Source organism: Elephas maximus, chromosome 9 (genome assembly GCF_024166365.1).
Source record: "Elephas maximus indicus isolate mEleMax1 chromosome 9, mEleMax1 primary haplotype, whole genome shotgun sequence".
NCBI lineage: Eukaryota > Metazoa > Chordata > Mammalia > Proboscidea > Elephantidae > Elephas > Elephas maximus.
In genome coordinates, this window is record NC_064827.1 from 71,044,054 (window position 1) to 71,072,001 (window position 27,948).

The following is a 27,948-nucleotide window of genomic DNA, read 5'->3' on the forward strand; positions in this document are numbered from 1 at the left end:
GTAAAAATCAGTCCCTATCCTCAAGGACTTCAAAATCTAAAACCACAAAAGCGGAGAAGTTTCAGTGGTGTTAAGGCAGAAGGCTGTACTGAGTATAAGGAGGAAAAATGGGGGAAAAGATCAGTTCTCCAAGGTGAAGCTGGAGCTTTAAGCGTAACTAAAGGGGGAAGAGCACTTCAGGCAGAGTGTGGCAGAGGAAGGAGCCCTCTCAGGCACTCTGAAGAGGTAAGTGAGGCTTGAGCACAGCGGACTAGAATGGGAAAGAAGAAACAGAAGGGTGAAAGATGAAGCTAGCTGGGGGTGAAGGAGGAGATCCTGGAGCAGTTTAATCCCATCTTAGGGTGGACTCCATCCTGAAGAGGCAATTGGGAGCTGGTGAAGGGACTTAAGCAGAGAGTTGACAAGCTATCATAGTTGTACTGTACAAGCAGTAAAGATGTGGAGGAAGAGTGAGTCCAGAGCCAGGAAAAGCAGTATGTTTTTTATAACAAGAATTAAACAAAAAAACTCTTTTGGTTTGGTTATTGGGTTAAAAACCAAATCAATTACCATTTTCTTGGGAGTCATCTGCATTCACATTGGTGAGGATGGTGAGTCCTGCCAAGTGGAACACTTCAGCATTGTTCCTGCCACCACCTGCCCCACTGCACTGGTCACTTTTATCTACAGCTCCAAGTTCCTGTTCAGAAAAAAAATCATTCCCAAAGAACCAATATTCAGTGGCTGTTACAGTGAATACCTGACTCTTGGATAATGTCAGTTATAAGCCACTGGCTTATTAAGTGATTAAAATCTAATTCTCTAGTTTTCTCAAAGCTTTTTCCTTCCCCTAATTTTCACCTCATGAGTTTACACACTATTCAAAAATTCACTCAATGCAACTTTGGTATGGAAGTTCTTAGAAAATTATTTACCTTTGCCCTTCTTGAAGCTTTGCACATTGAATAAACTACTAAAATATTCTTTGAGTGAGTGAGTCAATGAATATGTAAAGGAAACACTACCGCTCATGGTCCTTGTCCAGCTCTATTGTTGTTGTTAGATGCTGTCGAGTCAGTTCTGACTCATATAACAACAGAATGAAATGCTGCCCGGTCCTGCGCCATGCTAAGTTCTGAGAGGGGTGAGACCCTGTGTTTCACTGCTCCACCCAAGAAAGAGCAAAGCACCAATAATGGGTAAGTGCTAAGTGAATGCTTTTTGATGGGGAGGCTTGACTCGAGTTTTGTGACAATGATTGTGATTCTGGGTAGGGGGAAGTAAAGGGACATGGCTGGGAAGGCGGCAAAGAGAGGGGAACTAGCTCTTCATGGTTGCTGTTACTTTTTCACGTGTAGCCACATGGCCTCCCCACACTATGCCCCTGCTCTTCACTCCTTGGGCCATCATCTCTCCAGTGGATTCAATACACTCAGCTCATCAGAGCCCTAGCATCTTCAGTCATATCCCTTCCCTGGAATGGGGAAATAATTTTGATTTATACATTAGCTTAAAAGGCACCTTCTCTCAGAGTCAGTAAGTTTACTGCCTATTCCAACTCATGGCTTAGTTAAAAAGATGATGTTATCAGTCACTGAAAGGAAGACAGTTTGGAATTGGCTGCATCCATTTCTGAACATGGATTTAATTATCTTTTAGTTTATTCTAGGAGAAGACTGCATTTTAGCATTGCACTGAGAATAGTCTCAAATAAGTTTTGTTTATATAACACAATATGAATTGGAGAGCAAGTTAACTGGATAATTATCCTTTGTATACCTAAAAGGTAACTAAAAGCGGTGGGTAACTTAGACCAAATAAGCTCACTTGATTCCACTCTGTCCTGGGATTAGGCCGTAAATCACCTTGTATCTCTGTGTCTCAGTTTGGTTCATCAGTAACATGGGACTACACTAGTAAAGTGCTTGGTACACTTTAAGTATAATATTTATTAATAATATCCACTTTGTATAACGTTATTGTGAATATTCAATAGTAGATGTAAAAGCCATAGAATAATGCTCAGAATAATACTTAACAAATAGGAAATGTTCAAAAAATGCTAGCTATTAGTATTATTGTCCTTACAGTCTAGCTGAGAAGATACACATTGGTGTAATTATATCTTTCCCCTTTATTCTTCTCCTGTGACTAACACACAGGACACTGTTAGAGCCACGGTGATCACACTTTGCCCCAAGCTAAGCTATGCACCAGTAACCATCGGTTACCCTACTTAACTCTTTCCAGGGTTCTTCTTTGGCTGCCACGTCCAGCACTATCCACGGCTGATAAAGCCACCCATGATTCTCAGTTTCCAGAATAAGAGATATAGCTTGCCCCAGAAAATGTATATCTTTATTTGGAGACAGAAGGATCTAAAATTAGTTGAAAAAGAAAGGGTTTTAGTATGCCGATTAAACACTCAGGAGGAACTTGGACTGGTGGGGACTATTTGCGTCTCACCTGGAGCTGGTTGCCACGTTTTGCCTCACTGTGCAGGCAGATTGAGTCAGACACCAATTCTGCTGTCTGCTTTCCCATGACAGTGTAACAGTAGGCGAGAAGATGGGCTATAGGAACCATGTCCCAAGTCACAGAAATGTTTAAATATTGGCAAGATGAACCAGGGAGTTTCTTCTCTGTGCCAAAGTGTACAATTTTGCCCTTAGACGAAATCTGAAAATACAAAAAACAAGTAACTCCTATGCATCAGAATGAACTTAAAGCTCAGTACCTGGGCAGGTAATAAAGAGGAAGAGGAGTAATGTCCATTGAGCATCTATTATGCATCAGGTACATAGTCATAAACATATTCAGTCCTCACAATCATATGCTATGGTTTTATTCTCATTTAGTAGTTACGGAAACTGAAGCTCATAACACAAACTGGCCCAAGGATATACATCTAGGAAGTGATAGAGTGTGAATCTGAACCTTGCAGAATCAAAGCCCATGTCTTTTCAAATATATCATGCTGCTATCTTTGTCAGTTTGTATTTTAACAGCAGTGAACAATGCCTGGAATCACTACATGCATTCTTAAGCACTGGACTTATTCTTCCCTTTGTAAATAAGACATACTCTTAAGGAATGTTGGCAAGGCCTAGTAGTCTGATGGTTGCTATTTGATTGGCCATGAAAGAGTGTTGAGGTCACCAAGTAGACTGGAGACTGAACAAAGGCTCTGATCGAACCTTTGGCATCATGCCCTGGAAGGAGTATCAGTCTAGGGATCAGAAGACCTTGAATACAACCCCAAACCTACCACTAATGACTTGTGAACACAGCAGGTCATTCAGCTTCTCTAATCTGTCACATTGTCTGTCAAGCCCAAAAAAGTATTGTGAGCCTCTGTTATGAGGATGTTTGCGAATGTGCTTTATAAACTGCAAAGTGCTATTTAAATTCATTAATTCATTCACTAAATATCAATTGGGTGCCTCTCTGTGTCAGGTAAGGAATAATTTTAAGGATTATTTGCACAAGTAAAGAAAATGTTAGAAATAAGCGACTAGAAGCAAGTAAGATCTTATTGAACTTACCAAGTAATAGTAGTGTGTAATTTTGTCTATATGTGGGCTCTGAGGGATAACAGTTATACTCAGATGTTCTCCCACAAGCAAATCCTTACAACTGTCTGTCCAGTTAAGGGAATCGAAATTTTGGCTGTGTGATGAGTAGCCTAATGCTTGATAATCATTGCTGGCCTGATATTCTTCTGAAAGGTCTGGGTCATCAGTTCTTACCTAAAAAAGAATAGTGTCAAAAAATGTAAAACAATGATAATGATGATGATGGTGATGGTCATAACTGCTAACACTTTTCTAGCATGAAGCCAGGTTCTAATTGCTTGATGTATATTAATATATATGTATACCTTATAAATGTCTGGACTTCACAACACCATAAGAAAAGACAAATTAGCTTTTCACTGCCTTAACAACATGGTATGATATTAACAAGTGACTATAGAAAGGCTATTAATTAAAAAATAATAAAACTAAGTATAAAAACCTAGGCTATTGTAGAAGGTTCCAGTGACATCAAAGGAGAAAAAAGATCCTAGAACTACGGTTGGTCTTCTTTCTTTGACTTCATTCCAACTTATTGACTGGTTTCCTTCTGCCATAGGCTGACCAAAACTGGGAATTTAGTGAGACGGCAAAATGTGAGAAAAGATGTGGCAATAATTCTTGAAAGTTGATGGAGATGTTGGTCGTAAATGGAACAATGGTGAATAATTTCCCCATCTCTCAGGAGAGAGATGGGGAGAGGAGTTTAGAAGAATAAACAAGAACTATTCTTGAGGGTAGAATCCTGGTGGTGCAGTGGTTACGAGTTTGGGTGCTAACAAAAAGGTTAAGTTTGAATCCACCAGCGGCTCCTTGGAAACCCTATGTGACAGTTTTACTCTGTTCTATAGGGTCACTATGAGTCAGAATCGACTAGATAGCAATTTTTTTTTCCCTTGAGGGAAAGGAACCCTGGTGGCACAGGGGTTAAAGTGCTCAGCTGCTAACCAAAAGGTTGGCAGTTCAAACCCACCAATTGCTCATGGGAGGAAGATGTGGCAGTCTGTTTCTGCAAAGATTTACAGCCTTGGAAACCCTGTGGGGCACCTCTACTCTGTCCTATAGGGTTGCTATGAGTTGAAATTGACTTGACAGCAGTGGGTTTGGTTTTTGGTTATTCTTGAATGTAGAGTGAAGGGTCAGAGGTAACTCATAAATGTACATGCTATGCTGTATCAGCTCTTGAACTAGAGGCTGGATCCATCTATGTTTTAGGTGAAGTTGAAAAATTAGATATTATTCACTGGTGAAAGTAATTTGATAACAAAGAAAAAAATAATGAGTATGCTATTAGTTTAAGTCAAATTTTAACCTTGGCCTTTGTTTAGCTTTGGAAAGAGACAAATCATACATCCACCCTACATATACTAAAAACAAAAACCATCAGTTGCCGTCAAGTGGACTCTGACTCTGGGTTACTCCACGTGTGTCAGAGTAGAACTGTGCTCCATAGAATTTTTATGACTGATTTTTCAGAAGCGGATCTCCTGGCCTTTCTTCCAAGGAGCCTCTGGGCGGGCTAGGACCTCCAACCTTTCAGCTAGCAGCGAGCATGTTAACTGTTTGCACCACCCAGGGACTCGTACAAACACTTACCAGTCCCTAATATGTGTCAGGAGCCCTGGTCGTTAAGTATGCTAGTTAGTGGGGATACAATGGTGAATGAGATAGACACAGTTCTTACTTTACCCTCAGGGAACTTGAAATTCCTACATGGGGGTAGGGAACACCCATCTAGATTAGCTGAGGATAGTTAGAGAGAAGGCTCCTAGGAGAAAGTGCCTTAAACCTGACCTCCAAATAAGTAGGAGTTAGAGAATTAAAGAGGGAAAATGTCCCAGGTAGAGTTACAAAGGCCTTGTGGTGATAGACAGCAGGGAAAGTTAGGGGGCCGCAAGCTGTCCAGTATAGCTGGAGTTTGGGGTGGGATGGGAGGACTGGAGAGCAATGAGTTTGGAGAAGGGAGCAGGGACAAGGCCACTTGGGATCAGATATGTGTGTCAGAAAGAACATCCCATCACCCTTGCCACAATGAGAAGAGTGAGTGGGGAGGAGAGGGCTTGAGCAATGGGGTGGTTGTGGTGCTTTCACTGAAATAGTGTATCCAGGAGGAAGTCTAGGTTTGAGGTTGGCAGATAGTTCTTCGTTTTGGACAAAGTTACATTTACACTTCCTTGAGATATCCAAGAAAATACGTGGAAAAGATAGTGTCTATAAGAATCTTGAAATCCTAAATAAATCTCTGAGAGGAGAGTCTTCAGAACAAGTTATGGGAGCACATGGGATAAGCGAGAGAATATGTCAAATAAAAATGTACTGGATAAGTAGAGAGGAGGATCTGGATGTAGCCTTGAAAATCACCTACATTGAGGGCAATTCAGGGATTACTGGTCTGAAATGGAACAAAGAATGAAAAGAGAACAAAGAAGGGGAAGAAAAACCAAGGAAATGTGGAGTCATAGAAGCCACGATAAAAAATAAGATTATTTTAAAGAAAAAGACAGTGGTCAGCCTCATCAAATGTCTTAAAGAAGACAAGAGAGACAAGGACTGAAAAATGTCCAGTGGTCTTCGCTAGTATCTCACAGTGTGAGAAGTTTCAGTGGAGTGGTGGGGGCAGAAGCCACAGCTCGGTAGTTTGAGATATGGGAGAACGAAAGGCAAATGTAGGCAATTCTTTGGGAGACTTTGCTGGGGGAGAGATGATGGTAGCTGGAAATAATGGATAAGAGAACAGTTTGCTTGCATTCTCACATTCCAGTAGCAGTTCTTGTTCTAAATTCAGATTTGAATGGTACTGTGTTTAGCATAAGAAGAAAAATTATTTGCTAAATACAAAATCAATAGATTTATACCCTTTATGGAATATTCAGTATACTAAATTCTATTTCCTATGTTTACAGGTCAAATGTTTTAGAGCAGCTCGTTAGACTTTTGCAAAACATGTTCCCATCTGTCCTGCACACCACACAGACTGAGGTAATATTAGAAAATACAACAAATGAGAATTTCTTTCACGTGCAACTCCAGTGCTGCGACATCAGAGGAATGTTAACCACAAATGAAGCTACTCCATCATTATAATTTGTTGTACTTTTCCTTGGATTCAGCTCTCTCTTCTCTTGAGTTTTATCAACTATTTTTTGCTTTCAAGATTACTGACACCCCTTCTACCAAATGGCCAAATATATTCTTCACCTGCAACTGTTTGACCGAATCCATTTCAATAGTTATGTTGAGTCTTTTAAAATGTGAAAATCCTAAAATGCTTCCTTAATTTACTCCCAAGCACAAACTTAAAAAAAAAATTGCTGTTGAGTCGATTCTGACTTGGGGCGACTCCACATGTGTCAGAGTAGACCTGTGCCCCATGGGGTTTTCAGTGGCTGATTTTTCAGAAGCAGATCGCCAGGCCTTTCTTCTGAGGCACCTCTGGGTGCACCTGAACTGCCAACTTTTTGTTTAGCAGTGAGCACATTAACCATTTGTACCACCCAGGGACTCCAAAGTAACATACCAGTAAGTGGGAAAATACGGCTATATAAGATTTTTCTAACCATCTAACCTTGATGGAATATGGAATCCCAGGCTTCAGGAAAAGAGGAATAGCAACCAAATTCAGTGGGTAGGGAGAGAAGCCATATTTGATATCAGTTTCCATAGTTTCTTCAAAAAATCCACCTAGTGGAATAACATTCATTTGCTTTGAAAATTTGGCAAGTACAATGTAGTATAGTAGGACCCTCTCTGTCCCTCTGTTATTTCTTTATTTAGAAAAGGATAAGCCATCCATCTACCCTCTGGTCATTTTGCATGCAATTATTACCCTAAAAAAGTCTGATGACTGCTGTGGCCACCTGGAAGAGCCTGGCCTGCTATGACCCAATAAAGTGCAATCTGCACGAGGTTGGTAAGTGGCCCATTCATCAATTTCAACCACAACGTCCTGTTCCAGAGCATCTGCCAAATCAGTTGTCCCAGTTTTTTCTTCCAGTAATCAGAGCACAGCCTCATACCCTCAAGGAGTTGATAATCCTGTTAGAACAGATGCTCATATGTGAAACAGTTGGTTATCATTTCCAAGGCAACATTCAAACAAATACCAGGTAGTGTGGCAGAGGATTAATGTTAAAAATTTAGCAACATATAAGCAAACACCCAAATGCTTTCAGGAATGCTTTCATAATGTGAATAATGCTACCATCTAATTTATTTGTTGCAAGTAAAATCATCTGGTAGGAAAATCACCTGTCCCTTTTAATACCACAAAAAGCTGTCCAGTGTACGTGGGAGTAGGAGTCATCTCTACAGAAAGATGTCCCGTAAATATTTCTCATGCACCAGCCTGGTGGGCAGTATTTTGGTGGAGCATATCTGGCAACTGTATTTGCCTAACATTGCACCAATTATAAGTCACAGATTTCTGTCAAAACTTTTCAGTAAGAAAGAGCCGTAAGAAATGAATTTATAGATTAGTCTAGGAACTCACCTGTACTTTCTTGTACTTTTTCAAAAATATTAAGGTACTTGTTATTTAAGTCTTCTACTCTTTTATACAACAGATTTTTAAGTGCCTTTTTAGTATTAAAATTAATTTGTGCAACTTCATCAATCAGCTGGCTTTTTAAAGGGAGACAAAAGGATATAACCTATATTAGAGAAGAACCTGCAGAGAGGGAATAACAAATTCTGCTTTCACCAGCCTGCAAAATCTTCACTTGGCAATGTCATTGTGGTTACAACTAGCCCAATTCCATGAGCCATCGTTATAATTCTGATTAACATTTAGGTCATTTCTTTTAAGCCTGAAGCCTTAAGCCATATTGCAACAAGTGAAGGAAGAACCCTGGGTGAGACTAAAAACCTGTGATTCAAAAGTGTAGCTCAGACCGTTCAGAATCTGAGGCCGTAATTTTGGTATCACTGATGGAACCTTACCTAAAGCCCAGGATATCACGTCCATAAAGAGATAAAACTGCGTCTAGAAGTAGGCTTTGCCAGTTCAAGCCTCCAAGTTGAAGGCAAATGTCACTGTAACTTAACTGCTTCCATCAGTTGAAACCTATGAAGCCCAAAATACTACTTTTTTATTTTGCTTTGTTTTTAGTATGAACACTGGGGAATGAAAGCCCTTTTTTCTTTTTTTTTAATCTCTATACTTCCATGAATGCTCCCAATTCTCCACTTCTGTGACTGTAACTTGATCTCCTTACCTTTGTCTTTTGTGTTGCTTCATGCATCATTTCTTTTCTATTATCACCTAAATCTTCTCTTATTCTAAGAGACAGAAACTTCAGCCACAGTTACACTCTTATTATAAGGATATCTGTCAAAACAGAATATAAATCAGCCCCCTTTTTTGATAAAACAATTACAGTAATGAGATTAGAGATAAAACATAACCATGTGAAATTTGGTATAATATTTTTTACTCTTGAAACAGTATTAACTTCTAGTATTGCGTTAGATCCTATAATGTAAGAGCTAAGGCAGGTATTTTTATTCCTACCAACAAATGAGAAAACACAGGGAACTTGCCCAATTGCCCACAGTTCTTAAGTTCATAGTAAGTTAGTAGAGAACTGAGTTTAGGGTCCAGGTTTCTCTGTAAGGGGCCACATTCCTTGCATGACTATAACATGGACATGTAAAATGGACAACATCATGTCCATCCACAGGCAAGTTATTTTCAGTTTAGCCTTGTATTTGTCTTATGAGTCAAAGAAAAACATGAACTTTATTTACATATAAAACAGACAGGTATGTGTCCCCATTAGAAAGAAAATTTCAATAGTTCATCTGCCAAGTGTGCTTTCTGGGTTAGTTCAATAAATGCTAAAACCATCTCTGATAATTAAGTCCAGGATGTGATTAATTATTGTATGATCCTATTGATATGATCAATTACATGATCAAGGAGGCCACAAATAAAAAAAAACACATAGAAATAAAAAAACAAATAAAAAACAAGTGAATGTTTTCATAACATAGTCTTAATACCCGAGCAGTGTAGTTACCTGAGTATTCATCAGAATCTTCAATCTTTAGGATCCTTTGCTTACGAGATTTTAAAATAGCAGCAGGATTGAAATCAGCAAATACACTTTAGGTAAATGTTCCTGAGCCCACTTCCCATTACTACTACTTGTCACAGATTTTTTTACATGGAACCTCAGAATTTTTCTCAACACAGGGCCCTGGCAAGCGCTACCAGTCAGTCACAGTTGACTCTTGAAATGAAATCTGTTTGCCATTCAAGCGTTAGGTAAATCTGAAAATAATAACTTTCTTACCTAGCTTTTATAGTAATCTTGAAGTTCTCAAAGTTTTCATGGTTAATGAGGTAATTTTCTGGGTTTATTAAGATGGAGGAGTGTGGGATCACTGAGAATAAATCTAAGCAATATATATATATGTACATATATATTATGTATAATTTTTATATAAGTCAGAATCAACTTGACAACACACAACCAAAAAAAAAAAAAAAACCAAACCCACTGCCAATGAGTTAATTCCAACTCATAGCAACCCTATATCACAGGGATCCTATAGGACAGAGTAGAACCGCCCCACAGAGTTTCCAAGGAGCACCTGGCAGATTCGAACTGCTTACCTCTTGGTTAGCAGCTGTAGCACTTAACCACTACGCCACCAGGGTTTCCATATAATTTATATACGTGTAATTATATCTCAAGCAAGGAACTCTTTGGCACAATGGGATAGATCATCAGCAGTAGTAACAACAGTACTCTTCCCCTTGTCATGATCATCATCAATATTCCTGGAAACCCTTGTGATTCCTCACACAGGATCCAATCTCATTTTCTGGCTCCAGCAGTGCTGCGCTGGAGTAAAGCACTTGTGTAATTATTAGAGTATGCGCTCTGTAAGGACAAAGTCCTGATCTTGTTTGTCTGTTTAAACCTTGACCCCAGTGCCTTTCATATAGTAAGTGTTTGATAAATTATCAATAGTTGGAAAATTCTTGCTTCTTTTGAATCTCTCTAGTGTTTATCAATTCTAATTCATTCAGTGTCCAAAATATGAGCATAAATCTCAAATTTTCATCTAGAAAAGACACCTTATAGTTATTAGCTGTAAAAAAAAAAAAAAACTTTCTCACAAAAATGAGTTAGAACCAAGTGAAGTTTTAGACTTTCCATCTCTTTGAAACTAACATTCACAAATAATACTTTTATAAATGTTTAAAGAGCTATATCTTTTCTTTATGCATATTCAACAAGTGATCCTAGACTCAAAATCCTATTCACCATGCATTCCTCTGCAGGCTGCTTAACCCAATAGGGGAACGCTGCTCTTTGAAGAGAAAGGACACATGACTCCAGAGTAACTAGGGCAGATGGTGAGGGGCTGGCTGCAGAAGGGCAAACGGAGTGTTTCACTGTTCTGGCTACTTCTGTCTTGTGTTAGAGAAAAATTCCCTCAAGGCTGTAAGCACAAAGACAGAGCAAGGACTTTGTAACTGTGAACAGCATCCGAGAGAGTTAATACACAATTCCAAATCAAACCAAACCAAACCCCTCCCCCGAAAAACCAAACCCATTGCCATCAGGTCGATTCCAACTCATAATGACCTTTTGGACAGAGAAGACCTGCCCCATAGGGTTTCCAAGGAGCGACTGGTGGATTCAAACTGCCACCCTTTTGGTTAGCAGCCATCTCTTAACCACTGTGCCGCCAGGGCTCCAAAGTAGAGTTTAATTACTTCAGGGGGTATTTTACTGCTTTGGCTTTAGCATGTTAAATGCTTCAAATTTTTACATGTGTTGCTCTTCCCTCCTAATTATAAGCACCTCTCTGACTCAGGAAACCCTGGTGGTGTAGTGATTAAGTGCTATGGCTACTAACCAAAAGGTTCGCAGTTCGAATCCACCAGACAATCCTTGGAAACTCTATGGGGCAGTTCTACTCTGTGCTACAGGGTCACAATGAGTCGGAAGCAACTCGGCAGCAGTGGTTTTTTTTGGTTTCTCTGAATCATCATCACCCCAGTTTGCAGAAAACATGTTTTAAATAGTTTAATAGCAAGTTTACATAACAGCATACAACTAATACTCTAGTAAGTTCTTATGAGAAATGAACAGGAGTTAGTTATGTTAATTATTTGTACAATTAATATGAATATTTCCAAAATAAATGTTTTTTCCTCAAACACTGTAATTTTCCAAACATATCAACAATTTTTAGGGCTGATGAGAAGGAGCACTGGGCTTGGGGTCCAGAGGAAGAGTTCTCGTCCTCAGTCTGGACAAAAGGGTTGTGAGAACCTGGACAAGTCTCTATTTCTCTGGGTCTAAGCCTCCTCATCTACCCTCAATTTTAAGTGAGGGAATTGGACTAGGTGATTCCTAACACTGTCAGAGAATCGTGGATCTTGCAAAGACATTATCTAATCCTCCCCACTTATTAGATTTGATCCCCTGCAGGCCCACGATGAGGAAGCAAGACCCAAAGTGCTCAATGACTGAATCAAAGACAGCCAGACGGAAAGCTCCGGGCACTCGGTTTATCAGTCTCAGTCTACCTCTATGCCTTCACCACACTTTACTGCCTTTTCTTTATCCTTTAATGAGTTTTGTTTAATTGAGGTAAAATTCACGTAATGTAAAATTAATCATTTACAAGTGTACAACTCAGTAGCATTTAGTACATACACAATGTTGTGCAACTGTCAACTCTATCCAGCTCCAAAACATTTTTATTATCCCAAAAGAAAATTCTGTATCCATTAACAGTCACTCCCCATCTCCTCTTTCCCCTAGTCCCTGGCAACTACTGCCATATTTTTACACAAATAACTTGCACCTTCTACATTTGTTTGCCAGCCCTGCTTTCATAAGCACACTATGTTATTTTTTTCCATAGCAATGTGTAAAAAAAATTGGCACGGCAGGTGCTTATGAAAACACAGAAAAGACAGAAGATACGCCCTACTTGCATGAAAATACGGTAATCTGCTTTCTGCTTTGGATTTACCTATTCTGGATTTTTTTTGCACAAATGATCCCGTATAATATGTGACCTTTCATGTCTGGCTTCTTTCACTTTTTTTTTTTTTTTATTAACTTTTATTAAGCTTCAAGTGAACGTTTACAAATCCAATCAGTCTGTCACATATAAGTTTACATACACCTTACTCCGTACTCCCACTTGCTCTCCCCCTATTGAGTCAGCCCTTTCAGTCTCTCCTTTCGTGACAATTTTGCCAGCTTCCCTCTCTCTCTATCCTCCCATCCCCCCTCCAGACAAGAGATGCCAACACAATCTCAAGTGTCCACCTGATATAATTAGCTCACTCTTCATCAGCATCTCTCTCCCGCCCACTGACCAGTCCCTTTCATGTCTGATGAGTTGTCTTCGGGGATGGTTCCTGTCCTGTGCCAACAGAAGGTCTGGGGAGCATGGCCGCCGGGATTCCTCTAGTCTCAGTCAGACCACTAAGTATGGTCTTTTTATGAGAATTTGGGGTCTGCATCCCACTGATCTCCTGTTCCCTCAGGAGTTCTCTGTTGTGCTCCCTGTCAGGGCAGTCATCGATTGTGGCCGGGCACCAACTAGTTCTTCTGGTCTCAGGATGATGTAGGTCTCTGGTTCATGTGGCCCTTTCTGTCTCTTGGGCTCTTAGTTGTCGTGTGACCTTGGTGTTCTTCATTTTCCTTTGCTCCAGGTGGGTTGAGACCAATTGATGCATCTTAGATGGCCGCTTGTTAGCATTTAAGACCCCAGACGCCACATTTCAAAGTGGGATGCAGAATGATTTCATAATAGAATTATTTTGCCAGTTGACTTAGAAGTCCCCTCAAACCATGTTCCCCAGACCCCCGCCCCTGCTCCGCTGACCTTTGAAGCATTCATTTTATCCCGGAACCTTCTTTCCTTTTGGTCCAGTCCAATTGAGCTGACCTTCCATGTATTGAGTGTTGTCTTTCCCTTCACCCAAAGCAGTTCTTACCTACTGATTAATCAATAAAAAACCCTCTCCCTCCCTCCCTCCCTCCCCCCTTCGTAACCACAAAAGTATGTGTTCGTCTCAGTTTTTACTATTTCTCAAGATCTTGTAATAGTGGTCTTATACAATATTTGTCCTTTTGCTTCTGACTAATTTCGCTCAGCATAATGCCTTCCAGGTTCCTCCATGTCATAAAATGTTTCACAGATTCGTCACTGTTCTTTATCGATGCGTAGTATTCCATTGTGTGAATAAACCACAATTTATTTACCCATTCATCCGTTGATGGACACCTTGGTTGCTTCCAGCTTTTTGCTATTGTAAACAGAGCTGCAATAAACATGGGTGTGCATATATCTGTTTGTGTGAAGGCTCTTGTATCTCTAGGGTATATTCCGAGGAGTGGGATTTCTGGGTTGTATGGTAGTTCTATTTCTAACTGTTTAAGATAATGCCAGATAGATTTCCAAAGTGGTTGTACCATTTTACATTCCCACCAGCAGTGTATAAGAGTTCCAATCTCTCCTCAGCCTCTCCAACATTTATTATTTTGTGTTTTTTGGATTAATGCCAGCCTAGTTGGTGTGAGATAGAATCTCATCGTAGTTTTAATTTGCATTTCTCTAATGGCTAATGATCGAGAGCATTTTCTCATGTATCTGTTGGCTGCCTGAATATCTTCTTTAGTGAAATGTGTGTTCATATCCTTTGCCCACTTCTTGATTGGGTTGTTTGTCTTTTTGTGGTTGAGTTTTGACAGAATCATGTAGATTTTAGAGATCAGGTGCTGGTCGGAGATGTCATAGCTGAAAATTCTTTCCCAGTCTGTAGGTGGTCTTTTTACTCTTTTGGTGAAGTCTTTAGATGAGCATAGGTGTTTGATTTTTAGGAGCTCCCAGTTATCGGGTTTCTCTTCATCATTTTTGGTAATGTTTTGTATTCTGTTTATGCCTTGTATTAGGGCTTCTAGGGTTGTCCCTATTTTTTCTTCCATGATCTTTATCGTTTTAGTCTTTATGTTTAGGTCTTTGATCCACTTGGAGTTAGTTTTTGTGCATGGTGTGAGGTATGGGTCCTGTCTCATTCTTTTGCAAATGGATATCCAGTTATGCCAGCACCATTTGTTAAAAAGACTATCTTTTCCCCAATTAACTGACACTGGGCCTTTGTCAAATATCAGCTGCTCATACGTGGATGGATTTATATCTGGGTTCTCAATTCTGTTCCATTGGTCTATGTGCCTGTTGTTGTACCAGTACCAGGCTGTTTTGACTACTGTGGCTGTATAATAGGTTCTGAAATCAGGTAGAGTGAGGCCTCCCACTTTCTTCTTCTTTTTCAGTAATGCTTTTCTTATCCAGGGCTTCTTTCCCTTCCATATGAAATTGGTGATTTGTTTCTCTATTCCCTTAAAGTATGACATTGGAATTTGGATCGGAAGTGCGTTATATGTATAGATGGCTTTTGGTAGAATAGACATTTCTACTTTGTTAAGTCTTCCTATCCATGAGCAAGGTATGTTTTTCCACTTAAGTATGTCCTTTTGAATTTCTTGTAGTAGAGCTTTGTAGTTTTCTTTGTATAGGTCTTTTACATCCTTGGTAAGATTTATTCCTAAGTATTTTATCTTCTTGGGGGCTACTGTGAATGGTATTGATTTGGTTATTTCCTCTTCGGTGTTCTTTTTGTTGATGTAGAGGAATCCAAGTGATTTTTGTATGTTTATTTTATAACCTGAGATTCTGCCAAACTCTTCTACTAGTTTCAGTAGTTTTCTGGAGGATTCCTTAGGGTTTTCTGTGTATAAGATCATGTCATCTGCAAATAGTGATAACTTTACTTCCTCCTTGCCAATCCGGATACCCTTTATTTCTTTGTCTAGCCTAATTGCCCTGGCTAGGACCTCTAGCACGATGTTGAATAAGAGCGGTGATAAAGGGCATCCTTGTCTGGTTCCCGTTCTCAAGGGAAATGCTTTCAGGTTCTCTCCATTTAGAGTGATATTGGTTGTTGGCTTTGCATAGATGCCCTTTATTATGTTGAGGAATTTTCCTTCAATTCCTATTTTGGTAAGAGTTTTTATCACAAATGGGTGTTGGACTTTGTCAAATGCCTTTTCTGCATCAATTGATAAGATCATGTGGTTTTTATCTTTTGTTTTATTTATGTGATGGATTACATTAATGGTTTTTCTGATATTAAACCAGCCTTGCATACCTGGTATAAATCCCACTTGATCAGGGTGAATTATTTTTTTGATGTGTTGTTGGATTCTATTGGCTAGAATTTTGTTGGGGATTTTTGCATCTATGTTCATGAGGGATATAGGTCTATAATTTTCTTTTTTTGTGGTGTCTTTACCTGGTTTTGGTATCAGGGAGATGGTGGCTTCATAGAATGAGTTGGGTAGTATTCCGTCATTTTCTATGCTTTGAAATACCTTCAGAAGTAGTGGTGTTAACTCTTCTCTGAAAGTTTGGTAGAACTCTGCAGTGAAGCCATCTGGGCCAGGGCTTTTTTTTGTTGGAAATTTTTTGATTACCGTTTCAATCTCTTTTTTTGTTATGGGTCTATTTAGTTGTTCTACTTCTGAATGTGTTAGTTTAGGTAGGTAGTGTTTTTCCAAGAATTCATCCATTTCTTCTAGGTTTTCAAATTTGTTAGAGTACAATTTTTCATAGTAATCTGAAATGATTCTTTTAATTTCATTTGGTTCTGTTGTGATGTGGTCCTTCTCGTTTCTTATTCGGGTTATTTGTTTCCTTTCCTGTATTTCTTTAGTCAGTCTAGCCAATGGTTTATCAATTTTGGTAATTTTTTCAAAGAACCAGCTTTTGGCTTTGTTGATTCTTTCAATTGTTTTTCTGTTCTCTAATTCATTTAGTTCAGCTCTAATTTTTATTATTTGTTTTCTTCTGGTGCCTGATGGGTTCTTTTGTTGCTCACTTTCTATTTATTCAAGTTGTAGGGACAGTTCTCTGCTTTTGGCTCTTTCTTCTTTTTGTATGTGTGCATTTATCGATATAAATTGGCCTCTGAGCACTGCTTTTGCTGTGTCCCAGAGGTTTTGATAGGAAGTATTTTCATTCTCGTTGCATTCTATGAATTTCCTTATTCCCTCCTTGATGTCTTCTACAACCCAGTCTTTTTTCAGGAGGGTATTGTTCATTTTCCAAGTATTCGATTTCTTTTCCCTAGTTTTTCTGTTATTGATTTCTAGTTTTACTGCCTTGTGGTCTGAGAAGATGCTTTGTAATATTTCGATGTTTTCGACTCTGCAAAGGTTTGTTTTATGACCTAATATGTGGTCTATTCTAGAGAATGTTCCATGTGTGCTAGAAAAAAAAGTATATTTTGCAGCAGTTGGGTGGAGAGTTCTGTATAATGAGGTCAAGTTGGTTGATTGTTGTAAGTAGGTCTTCCGTGTCTCTGTTGAGCTTCTTACTGGATGTCCTGTCCTTCTCCGAAACTGGTGTGTTGAAGTCTCCTACTATAATTGTGGAGGTGTCTATCTCACTTTTCAATTCTGTTAAAATTTGATTTATGTATCTTGCAGCCCTGTCATTCGGTGCATAAATATTTAATATGGTTATGTCTTCCTGATCAATTGTCCCTTTTATCATTATATAGTGTCCTTCTTTATCCTTTGTGGTGGATTTAAGTCTAAAGTCTATTTTGTCAGAAATTAATATTGCTACTCCTCTTCTTTTTTGCTTATTGTTTGCTTGATATATTTTTTTCCATCCTTTGAGTTTTAGTTTGCTTGTGTCTCTAAGTCTAAGGTGTGTCTCTTGTAGGCAGCATATAGATGGATCGTGTTTCTTTATCCAGTCCGTGACTCTCTGTCTCTTTATTGGTGCATTTAGTCCATTTACATTCAGCGTAATTATAGATAAATAAATTTTTAGTGCTGTCATTTTGATGCCCTTTCATGTGTGTTGTTGGCAATTTCATTTTTCCACATAGTTCTTTATGCTGAGACGTTTTTCTTAGCAAATTGTGAGATCCTCATTTTCATAGTGTTTGACTTTATGTTAGTTGAGTCGTTACGTTTTTCTTGGCTTTTATCTTGAGTTATGGAGTTGTTATACCTTTTTGTGGTTACCTTATTATTTACCCCTATTTTTCTAAGTAAAAACCTAACTTGTATCGTTCTATATCGCCTTGTATCACTCTCCATCTGGCAGTTCAATGCCTCCTGTATTTAGTCCCTCTTTTTGATTATTGTGATCTTTTACCTATTGACTTCCATGATTCCCTGTTATGTGTATTTTTTTTTTAATTAATCTTAATTTGTTTGTTTTTGTGATTTCCCTATTTGAGTTGATATCAGGATGTTCTGTTTTGTGACCTTGTATTGTGCTGGTATCTGATATTATTGGTTTTCTGACCAAACAATATCCTTTAGCATTTCTTGTAGCTTTGGTTTGGTTTTTACAAATTCTCTAAACTTGTGTTTATCTGTAAATATCTTAATTTTGCCTTCATATTTCAGAGAGAGTTTTGCTGGATATATGATCCTTGGCTGGCAGTTTTTCTCCATCAGTGCTCTGTATATGTCGTCCCATTCCCTTCTTGCCTGCATGGTTTCTGCTGAGTAGTCTGAACTTATTCTTATTGATTCTCCCTTGAAGGAAACCTTTCTTTTCTCCCTGGCTGCTTTTAAAATTTTCTGTTTATCTTTGGTTTTGGCGAGTTTGATGATAATATGTCTTGGTGTTTTTCTTTTTGGATCAATCTTAAATGGGGTTCGATGAGCATCTTGGATAGATATCCTTTCGTCTTTCATGATGTCAGGGAAGTTTTCTGTCAGGAGTTCTTCAACTATTTTCTCTGTGTTTTCTGTCCCCCCTCCCTGTTCTGGGACTCCAATCACTCGCAAGTTATCCTTCTTGATAGAGTCCCACATGATTCTTAGGGTTTCTTCATTTTTTTTAATTCTTTTCTGATTTTTTTTCAGCTATGTTGGTGTTGATTCCCTGGTCCTCCAGATGTCCCAGTCTGCATTCTAATTGCTCGAGTCTGCTCCTTTGACTTCCTATTGCGTTGTCTAATTCTGTAATTTTAGTGTTAATCTTTTGGATTTCTACATGCTGTCTCTCTATGGATTCTTGCAACTTATTAATTTTTCCAGTATGTTCTTGAATAATCTTTTTGAGTTCTTCAACAGTTTTATTGGTGTGTTCCTTGGCTTTTTCTGCAGTTTGCCTTATTTCGTTTGTGATTTCTTGAAGCATTCTGTAAATTAGTTTTTTATATTCTGTGTCCGATAATTGAAGGATTGTATCTTCATTTGGGAAAGATTTTGATTCTTTTGTTTGGGGGGTTGGAGAAGCTGTCATGGTCTGCTTCTTTATGTGGTTTGATACGGATTGCTGTCTCCGAGCCATCACTGGGAAACTAGTTTTTCCAGAAAATCCGCTAAAAGAAAATGCAGTCAGATCCCTATCAGAGTTCTCCCTCTGGCTCAGGCTATTCGGATGTTAATGAAGCCGCCTGGGGAGGGTGAGGGAGGGATCAGAGAGATAGGAGAGTAGCACCTCAGAATATAGCCAGAGTTGCTTGTCTTGCTTGGAATGACTATTATATCTGAGATTTCCGCGGGGCGCGTCGCCTATGTGTGCTGGCTGTGTGGAGATTGCCCCCGGGGGGTCTGGCCCACTGAAGTCATGGTCAGATCCTCTGCTGCCAGCCCCACGTCCAGCATCAAGGTTCCCCTACTGGGACGGTGCACTCCCGACTCTAAAATCAGTCGCTGCCTCCCGGGGACTCCCCGTCCCACCAGCCGTGTCGCCGCGCTGCGCTCGCGAACCGGCTGGGCTCCCCCCCGGGGTCAGCTCAGGTGAGCGGAGCAGCTCCCCGCGCCTGCGCCGCGACCGCATGTCCCAGCTGGGACGCCACTCTCCCCGCTCCAAGACCAGTCGCTGCCCCCCGGGGACCTCCCCCACCGGCCGCGTCGCCACGCCGCCCGCGCGAACCGGCTGGGCCCTCCCTGGGCTAGTTCAGGGGGATGGAGCAGCTCTCCGTGCCTATGCCGTACCTGCGCCCAGTCAAAATTCCGGTGGGACGGTTCCCCGGCTGGGACGCCTCTCTCCCCGCTCCAAGACCCATCACTGTCTCCCGGGGACTTCTCCCACCGGCTGCGTCGCCACGCCGCCCCGCGTGAACCAGCTGGGCCCCCCCCGGGGTCAGTTCAGGGGGGTGGAGCAGCTCTTCGCGCTTATGCCGTACCCGCGCCCCGCCAAAATCCCGGCGGGATGGCTCCCCGGCTGGGACGCCTCTCTCCCCGCTCCAAGACCAGTCACTGCCTCCCGGGGACTTCTCCCACCGGCTGCGCTGCCACGCCGCCTGCACGAACCGGCTGGGCCCCCTCCCGGACTGAGTTCGGGGGCTAGGGCTGGGCCCCTTGTTTGTGCCGTCTGCCCCCCCGGGCTCTGCCCGAAATCGGGCACCGAAGGTCACCTGACTGGTACGCTGGCTCCAGGCTCTGAAAACAATCGCTGCCTCCCCGTATTTGTTTGTTCTCCATCTCTAAATCTGTGTTTGTTGTTCAGGGTTCGTAGACTGTTATGTATGTGATCGATTCACTTGTTTTTCCGAGTCTTTGTTGCAAGAGGGATCCGCGGTAGCGTCCACCTAGTCCGCCATCTTGGCCCCGCCTCCTCTTTCACTTTTAATGAATTTTTATTCTATTAAATTATTGAGAACAATTTTTTAAAACACACATTAGAAATCTCAGTAATTTAGGAGAAATTACCATGACCTTTAATTTCAAAATACGAAGTTCCTCTTGTTGTGAAGTCCTCTTCGTATTTAGCTTTAATTGTCCATGTTCCGTATCTGTGAAAGCAACATATTTTAAGTTTTAGGAATCATCAAATGATATATATTTAATTTACCCAAATAATCATAATTAATATTCAAATAAGCACTTACTATGAGCCAGGCACTGTTCTAAATGGTTTATATGTGTTAACTCATTCAATCCTCACAAAAATGCTATGGAGCAGGTTATATTACTATCCCCACTTTATAATCAGAAAATTGAGGCCCTGAGAGGTGAAGTCACTTGCCCAGGGACACACAGCTAGTAGGTGGTGGAGCTGGGATTTAACCTCAATCATTCTAGCTCCAAAGCCCTTGATGACAATTCCATGCATAGATGGCCCTGACAGCAGCTTCAAGTTTGTGCATAACTTAATTAATTCATCATATTTGAAATATGTCTTAAAATTAGAAACAAAAGTATGCATTTTAAGAACTGACGTAAACCCGCTTAAATTTATTTTCATGTTACTGTTTTTTTCCACAGTATGTTATACCATATATTTAACCAGAAAATGTTTTTGATTTAAAGACAATAACTATTCAGTTGATGAACAGTCTCTAAGCATAATCATATTAATAGATATAATACCTAATGGACCAGGAAATCAAAAGTACATTTCTAGGGATCAGGTTCCACTGTACTCTCAGCATTTTGGGGGCAGGGTCTGTATTTCCCAGTGCCCACCACCTGGATTTTGCCTTGGAAGGCATTCACTAGATTGAATATAACAGACTAACTTGTGCTTACAGCATGAGTATTATGTCAAGGCCCCCAGCCTTGATGCAGAAGAGCCCAAGCAAGTGCCACTTTCCCTTAGGTAGGAAGGATGCTTACTAGGCCTGATACCAAAAACCAAACCTGCTGCTGTTGAGTCAATTTTAACTTATAGCGACCCTATAGGACAAAGTAGAACTGCTCCACAGGGTTTCCAAGGAGTGGCTGATGGATTCAAAATGCTGACTTTTTGGCTAGCGGCCTGAGCTCTTAACTACTGTGCTAGCCAAAACCAAACTTTCTTTAAATCACCACATTTAAGTCATGTTTGTAAATGGTTCCATTTGGACTGTTCAACAATCCCAGGCACTGCCACTGCTTTTTAGAGTAACTTTATGACTCGATGACACTGGGGTTTTTTGGGGGGTTACTAATAAATGATATAAAATACTTAGGATCAGATGGAATCTTGACGTCAGGAAAGTGATAATTCCAGTATAATTTTTTTTTTCCTCCTATGTCAACTTCTGATCCTTCTGGATCCTTTCGGTTAAAATGAAAATAAAAAATATAAGTTTTCATTTTTAACAACCAATAAATACAGAAACCACAAAATAAACAATGTGTGATCCATAGTTCTTATGGAAATATTCACTAATAAATTCTAAGAAGCTTTGTTGAAACTAAGCACATGCAATGCTAGCCTAGAATTGAGGCAACAACTGTCACTGGCCAGCCTTGTTAGCAAAGAATAATTTCTATGCAACAAAGGCATATTTGAACAGGCATAAGTAGTATGGTAAATATTTAAAATACGTTAAATAAACTCTTAGCAGACTTCTTCCCCACTTTCTTTCTTCCTGAAAAGTCTTCTAGAATAATCTTTCTCAAACACTATTTTCATAATATCAGTGCCATTCTCGAAAGGCTTCCTTGACTCCCTGTTACCTTTGAAATCAAATTTGGACACATTGGGACATGGTATCAACAATCGCCTCTGACCAATTCAGTGTCTTCTTTCAGTGGGAGAACTCTAACAAGGGAACAGTGGGGTCTGTGGGGCCAGACATTCAATTCACCTTTACAAGGCCTGGACCTGTCTGTCCCGACACAATTTCCCAAACATAAAATAATACATCAAAGCTGCCGCTGTCTCTCCCTAAAGTGTTTCCTGGCCACTCTGCTGCGGCCAAACCACTGTCATGATCATCTCCCTTCTTGCTTCTTCCTGGCTCTAGGCTTTTGCTCTTTCTGCACACCACATGAGATATTGGCAGGCTTCTCTCTATCAAAATTTCTCCATGGCTTCCTTTAAGACCCAGCTTGGGGCCCACCCACATCATTTAGCCATTTCCTCCAGAGAGGGGGCACATCATCTCCAGCTTTGCCTCCTCTTCGAAATGGTCTGCTACTGGTCCTACATCATCCCTTGCTTGGTTTGCTCTATTATGTGTACCTGTCTGGCCTCCTGAACCCAAATGCCCAGAAAGGGACACACCCAATAATTCCCCAAATAAATTCAGAGACAGATCAGGGTTTGAATCTTGATTCAGCTAATTGCTATCAGTATAATCTCAGTAGTTGCTTAATTTCTCAAACCCCCAGCCTTCTCATCTATAAAATCAGATAAAAATAATATTGATCTTATAAGGTTGTTGTGAGGATGTAATGTATGCCATGAACTTCTCATAGGTGCCACATTCTATGCTTCTGCAACCCTCATCATATCTACCCCTACCTCACAGATATCAAAAGGGTGCAAACTGATTAACTGACCCACTTTAGAGATGTAATCACCGAAGCGTGTTCTTTAATGGGGCCATCAAAATATATTTCAATTAATATTTAATATACACCCAGAAATTGTCAATTGGGAAAAGAGAAGTATAAAGCTACCATATTGCACCATAGTAGATACTAAACAAATGTTTACTGCTATTTAATATTGAATAAATTAATGCCACGTGTGATTAGTTTTATAAAAATGAAAACTCATTTATTCATATAATGAAACTGCCAAGGCTAAAATTTGACTTAAACTAACAGCATACTCACTATAAAAGTTAAGGTAACTTCTCTTTGGGATGGTTTTAGGTCTTGATCCAGTGAATAAACTCTAACTTTGACTGTAGGAAAAATTCTCGTTATTAGAAACTGTGTTCACCATTACATGATCTAATAATACAACTAACAACCCTGTAAAATGAGGGCTGTGAAATTAAAAGTAAAATTAAGAAAGCCCAAAACATAAAATCTAAGTTTAAAAAAAAAAAAGTTTAAAAGAAAAGGTTAATTAGAATGTTGGACATGACCATTACAATAAAGTAAAAAAAAAAAAAATTCTTTCCAAACATTTCCTGAATGAGTTCTTTTAAATAATATGCATTTGTGCAAATGTGATTCAATTTACTATGAATTATATTTACTCAACCTTTTGCATTTTTTTAAACCGCTGATAGATAAGAAAGACTACAACTCATTGGCACCTGAAATTATTATAGAGTAGAAGAGGATTTTTTTTTTTTTAGAGGAGGAAGAACTTGAACAGTAGGTCATGTTAACAGGGCCCAATCAATGAACCATTCTGAAACTCAGAAGGAAGATGCAGACAGGAATCTGCAGGTCTCCAGGAACGATCAGGTACTTGAGCACATGTAAGGGTTTTTTTAAGGGTGAGAGCCAACCTTTGACAGACATCTAGTCATCCTTCAGTCAGATGACTAATGGATAGTTCTAATCTGGATGTCTACAGCCAGAGTAATATGTACTGGCAGGGACCCTATCCTGTTGTTAAAATTGTAGTAGAGCTCTCCATCTTATCTCATTTAATTAGCATCATCATCTTCACCACCATTATTTTCAGTGGCCATTTCATAAAATGCTGCTGCATTCGGTATACCCCCTTAAGCCTGCTCAGCCTTCCTTTCTTCCTTTGAGGTGCTTTGTAAGAGGGACTTTACTGAAAGAAGACTGAAACCTTCTCCAATTGAAACATAAGGAGGCAGATGTTGCTATATGTATTTTGCAATTTGGTTCACAATTTTCAATGTTAATATGCAAGTGAAATATTATTTGTACAAGGAGATATTACTGAGAATGAAAAAGAGATTTTTTTTTCAAGTTAAAATTCCACCTGTCTTAACCTCAAATTCTACAATATATCACTTGTTTCTTTTTAAATATTTTAAAAGGAGCCTTGGCATCATTTTAAGAAAGGTCTTTCTTGCCTCCAAATTATAAAAGTACACTCATTTTATTTTGCTAAGCTGCAATTTAATCTTTAGTTCATTAGCACTTTACTTTTTAGTAAGGTAAAAAGGTAGCAAATTAACTTCATTTTGTCCTAAAATATAAGTCAGTTGTCCCAAAAGCATTGATTAAATTATCCAACATTTCTCCTAGGGATTAAAATTTCCCCTTTATTGTAGGTGATTGATCAGAATTGTAAACAGATTTGTCTGAATGAAGAGAAATCCACTGTCACAGGGCAGTGGAATTTTTGTTGCTTTTGAAAAATGGGCAGATACAACTTCTAAATACACATGTGAAACTTTATTTAACCCTCCAGATAAATCCTTTGGTTGTACTTGTTAAAAAAGAAAGTTGATGGAGCAATATTATGTAATAACCTTAAACTAACAAAAGCATTGCATTTTAGGTATCAATGTTAACGATATGAATAATTGTTTATATACAACAAACATTATAAAAATTTTGTATAATAGACCAGTCAATATATTTTTCTCCGGGGCCACCTCTGTGTTTAGTTTCTCATCAAATTTAGTTTTAAACCATTACTTTTAAAACTTTTATCCAGATTTAAATACATCTATTGCAAAATGACAACCACTAGAAAACAAATTCAATTTTTAATAGACAGATAAACCAAAGTCATTAAGAAAAGATAAAAAGTTCACATATCAGCAGTGGTGGGGTGGGGAGATGGGAGGATTCATATGTCAGAGAGGAGACTAAAGGTCTTATCACATGGAAGTATAGATGAGTGAAGTATTTATTATGTTTATAATTATATCTGGCATATTGAAAGCTAAAACCTTTATTAATGTTTTTGATGTCTAACTGTTCACTGTATAATTAGTAAGTGGCCCTTTTGAAATATATTGCATAGGGTCTGTATATTTTATAGTAATAAGGTTTTAGACACTTATCTAATTTTCCTTAAATGTCATTCATAAATTTGTTTAAAAAATTATTTGATTCAAATTCAAACAGAAAGTATAGAAAGGCTACCAAATGATAGATATGTATTTCAGTAAAAGATTCATTTTTTCAGAAAGCCACAGAATTACAATATTGTAGCATATAGTTTAGGAAAACAAATGTTCAAAATGTTCTCCATGTCTCTGAATTTTTTAAAATGAGACAAATCTATGCTTATGTGTCAATATGCATATACATACTTTTACTCTGAATATTATCTAAAGTTTAAGTATCAATTATTTCTTCCTAGTATTGATCATATAATTTTGAAAGTTACATGTGTTGGTTGATTTAGTTTTCAACTTAGGTCACCAAATCTTTTCACCTTAATAACCTTTATCAACTTCATTCAGACTTTTACATTCTCCTACATTTTCCCCGAATAAGGAGCAGTTTCTCCATCTAACATTTCCCATTTATTTACACGTATAAATGGATGACACTTATCTCACATCAGCTAACGATCTCACTGAGTAGTATGTTGTATCACATTTTTAACCACATACGTAAAATGGATCAATGTACCATCTATGTGTGTATTTTACAAATAATGTTTGGTAAATTAAAGAGAATATAAGTTGAATACATAAAGTTTGCAGAGTTTCGAAATTTGTTTTCTAGAGATGAAGTAACTTGGCCAAAAGAATATGTAAAACTTTTGTTGGGATAACTTTTAATAGCAATGGTCACAGCAAATGATTCTGTGTCTCCATAAACCTGAATCACTACATTTTCAGAGGCTCCAACACAGAACTCTTTAGGTGCTGAGACAATATACCTGTTGAAACAGTGGAATGGTAGGGTCAATCTGTTTACAGAACATAATTTTTAATGTTTTTCACATGGAAGAAATCAACTCAAATAGTTCATGTTTTGTAAACTTAAAAACATATTCCTTGTTTCTAAAAATTGTTATCCATGGTAAAGACAGGATAGCTTCCAGAAAGCGGTGGGATTTCAAGGAGGCAGAGGAAAGTGGTCTTAATCAATTACAGCTGGGGGAATGTTCAGTGGGGTCTCCTATAAGAGTACAAATAGGGATCATGCTTCTGTCTTTTGAAGAATCTATTTTCAATCAAAATGCCAATCAGGAAGTTACTCTTCTTGAAATTATACACACACACATAAATACTAGACCCCCAACCTGGACAAAACACAGAGTGTTAGAGTATAAGTCATACACAGTTCATAACAGATTTATATTAAAATAAAAAATAAAAAAGAGAGTAGCAATGCTGGACAGAGAAAAGAGGAAACTCACTCGAAGTTCTCAGAAGTAAAAAGTTAATTTCATGTGGCATTGGTTGAACGTTGCTTTCTTGTAAAACTACAACTAAAATTAAAAAAGCAAAAAAACCCAAGATACATTGCAAGTGAAAAATGGGATCCTTCACTTACATTTGCTTCTGTCCCCAACTTCCTCCCAAGTAGAAAAAAATACAGACTAGGCTTAAGGTGTCCATGACTGTGGTAGCATTAAATCATTGATACAAACTTTCTTGAAACTGCCCTCCTTTTTGTGAACTCGGCTGGAAGTATTTGGTTAAATTAGTCCTCAGGTTAATTATTAATGTCAGATAGTGGGACCTCTGACAAGTAAACCTAAGAATTTAAATGATAACCTTTCGATGTCCACAGGTAATTCTGGAATTCGAAGCAGAGGAACTTGATTTTGATGAGTAAAGGGGAGAAATCACACAAGTGGGAGAGCTGTTTCTAAAGAAAATGTTTCAAAGCTAGACATAGAAACAAAATATTTGGAGGCTGCTTTGGTGTTGCACATTTTCTGGGTGTAGTACATGCAGCTGATGCCCTGACCAGATCCCCTTTACTGGGCCAGTGTGCCCATTCTCCAGATGCTGTGAATGTTGGTTACTAAAGGGTCATAACTGTACCTTCCTCCAGGGAATTTACCTTAGCCATGGGAGACACAAGGAGCCCTGATGGTGCAGTGGTTAATGCGCTCGGCTACTAAGCATAAGGTCAGAGGTTTGAACCAACCAGCTGCTCTGCAGGAGAAGATGTGGCAGTCTGCTCCAGGTAAGATTTACAGCCTTGGAAACCATATGGGGCAGTTCTACTCTGTCCTATAGGGTCACTATTAGTTGGAATCAACTTGATGTCAGTGGTTTGGATGCGAGACACCTTGCAAAGAAATGCCTGGGAAGTTTCATCTTCTCCTTGGGATTGGTCCAGAGTCAATGATTGACTAATTGTGGGAGGACAACAGGCTAGCTCCACTGCCCTCAAGGTTAATTTTTGTGAAAGATGTAAGTTCTGTGTCTAGTCTCCTTTTCTTTTTTTTTTTTTTTGCATGTGGATGTCCAGTTGTCCTAGCACCATTTTTTGAAAAGACTATGGTTTCTCCACTGGATTGCCTTTACTCCTTTATCAAAGATCAGGTGACATATTTACGTGCGTCTATTTCTGGACTCCATCCTGTTTGACTGATCTATTTGTCTATCCCTTCGCCAATGTCACACTGCCTTGATCACTGTAGTTTTATATAAATCTTAAAGTTGGGTAGTATCAGTCCTTCAACTCTGTTTTTTTTTTTGAGAATTATGTTGGCTATTCTCGGTCTTTTGCCTTTTTGCTATATAAACTTGAGAATGGTTTGTTGATATCCACAAAATAACTTGCTGGGATTTTGATTT

General features: G+C 39.0%; 1 protein-coding gene across 1 annotated transcript; it reads right to left on the bottom strand.

The window, feature by feature from the left end:
* Window positions 1-541: 541 nt before the first annotated feature.
* Window positions 542-27,768, bottom strand: LOC126082441 (complement C5-like). Its single transcript, XM_049894962.1, is given in 12 exon segments — window positions 542-679; window positions 2,221-2,291; window positions 2,294-2,357; window positions 2,446-2,658; window positions 3,525-3,728; window positions 7,381-7,541; window positions 20,285-20,367; window positions 21,522-21,613; window positions 23,126-23,210; window positions 24,521-24,661; window positions 25,881-26,069; window positions 26,690-27,768. Coding segments are annotated over 12 exon segments (1,506 nt in total). The 5' UTR covers window positions 26,755-27,768.
* Between the last annotated feature and the right edge of the window lie 180 nt (window positions 27,769-27,948).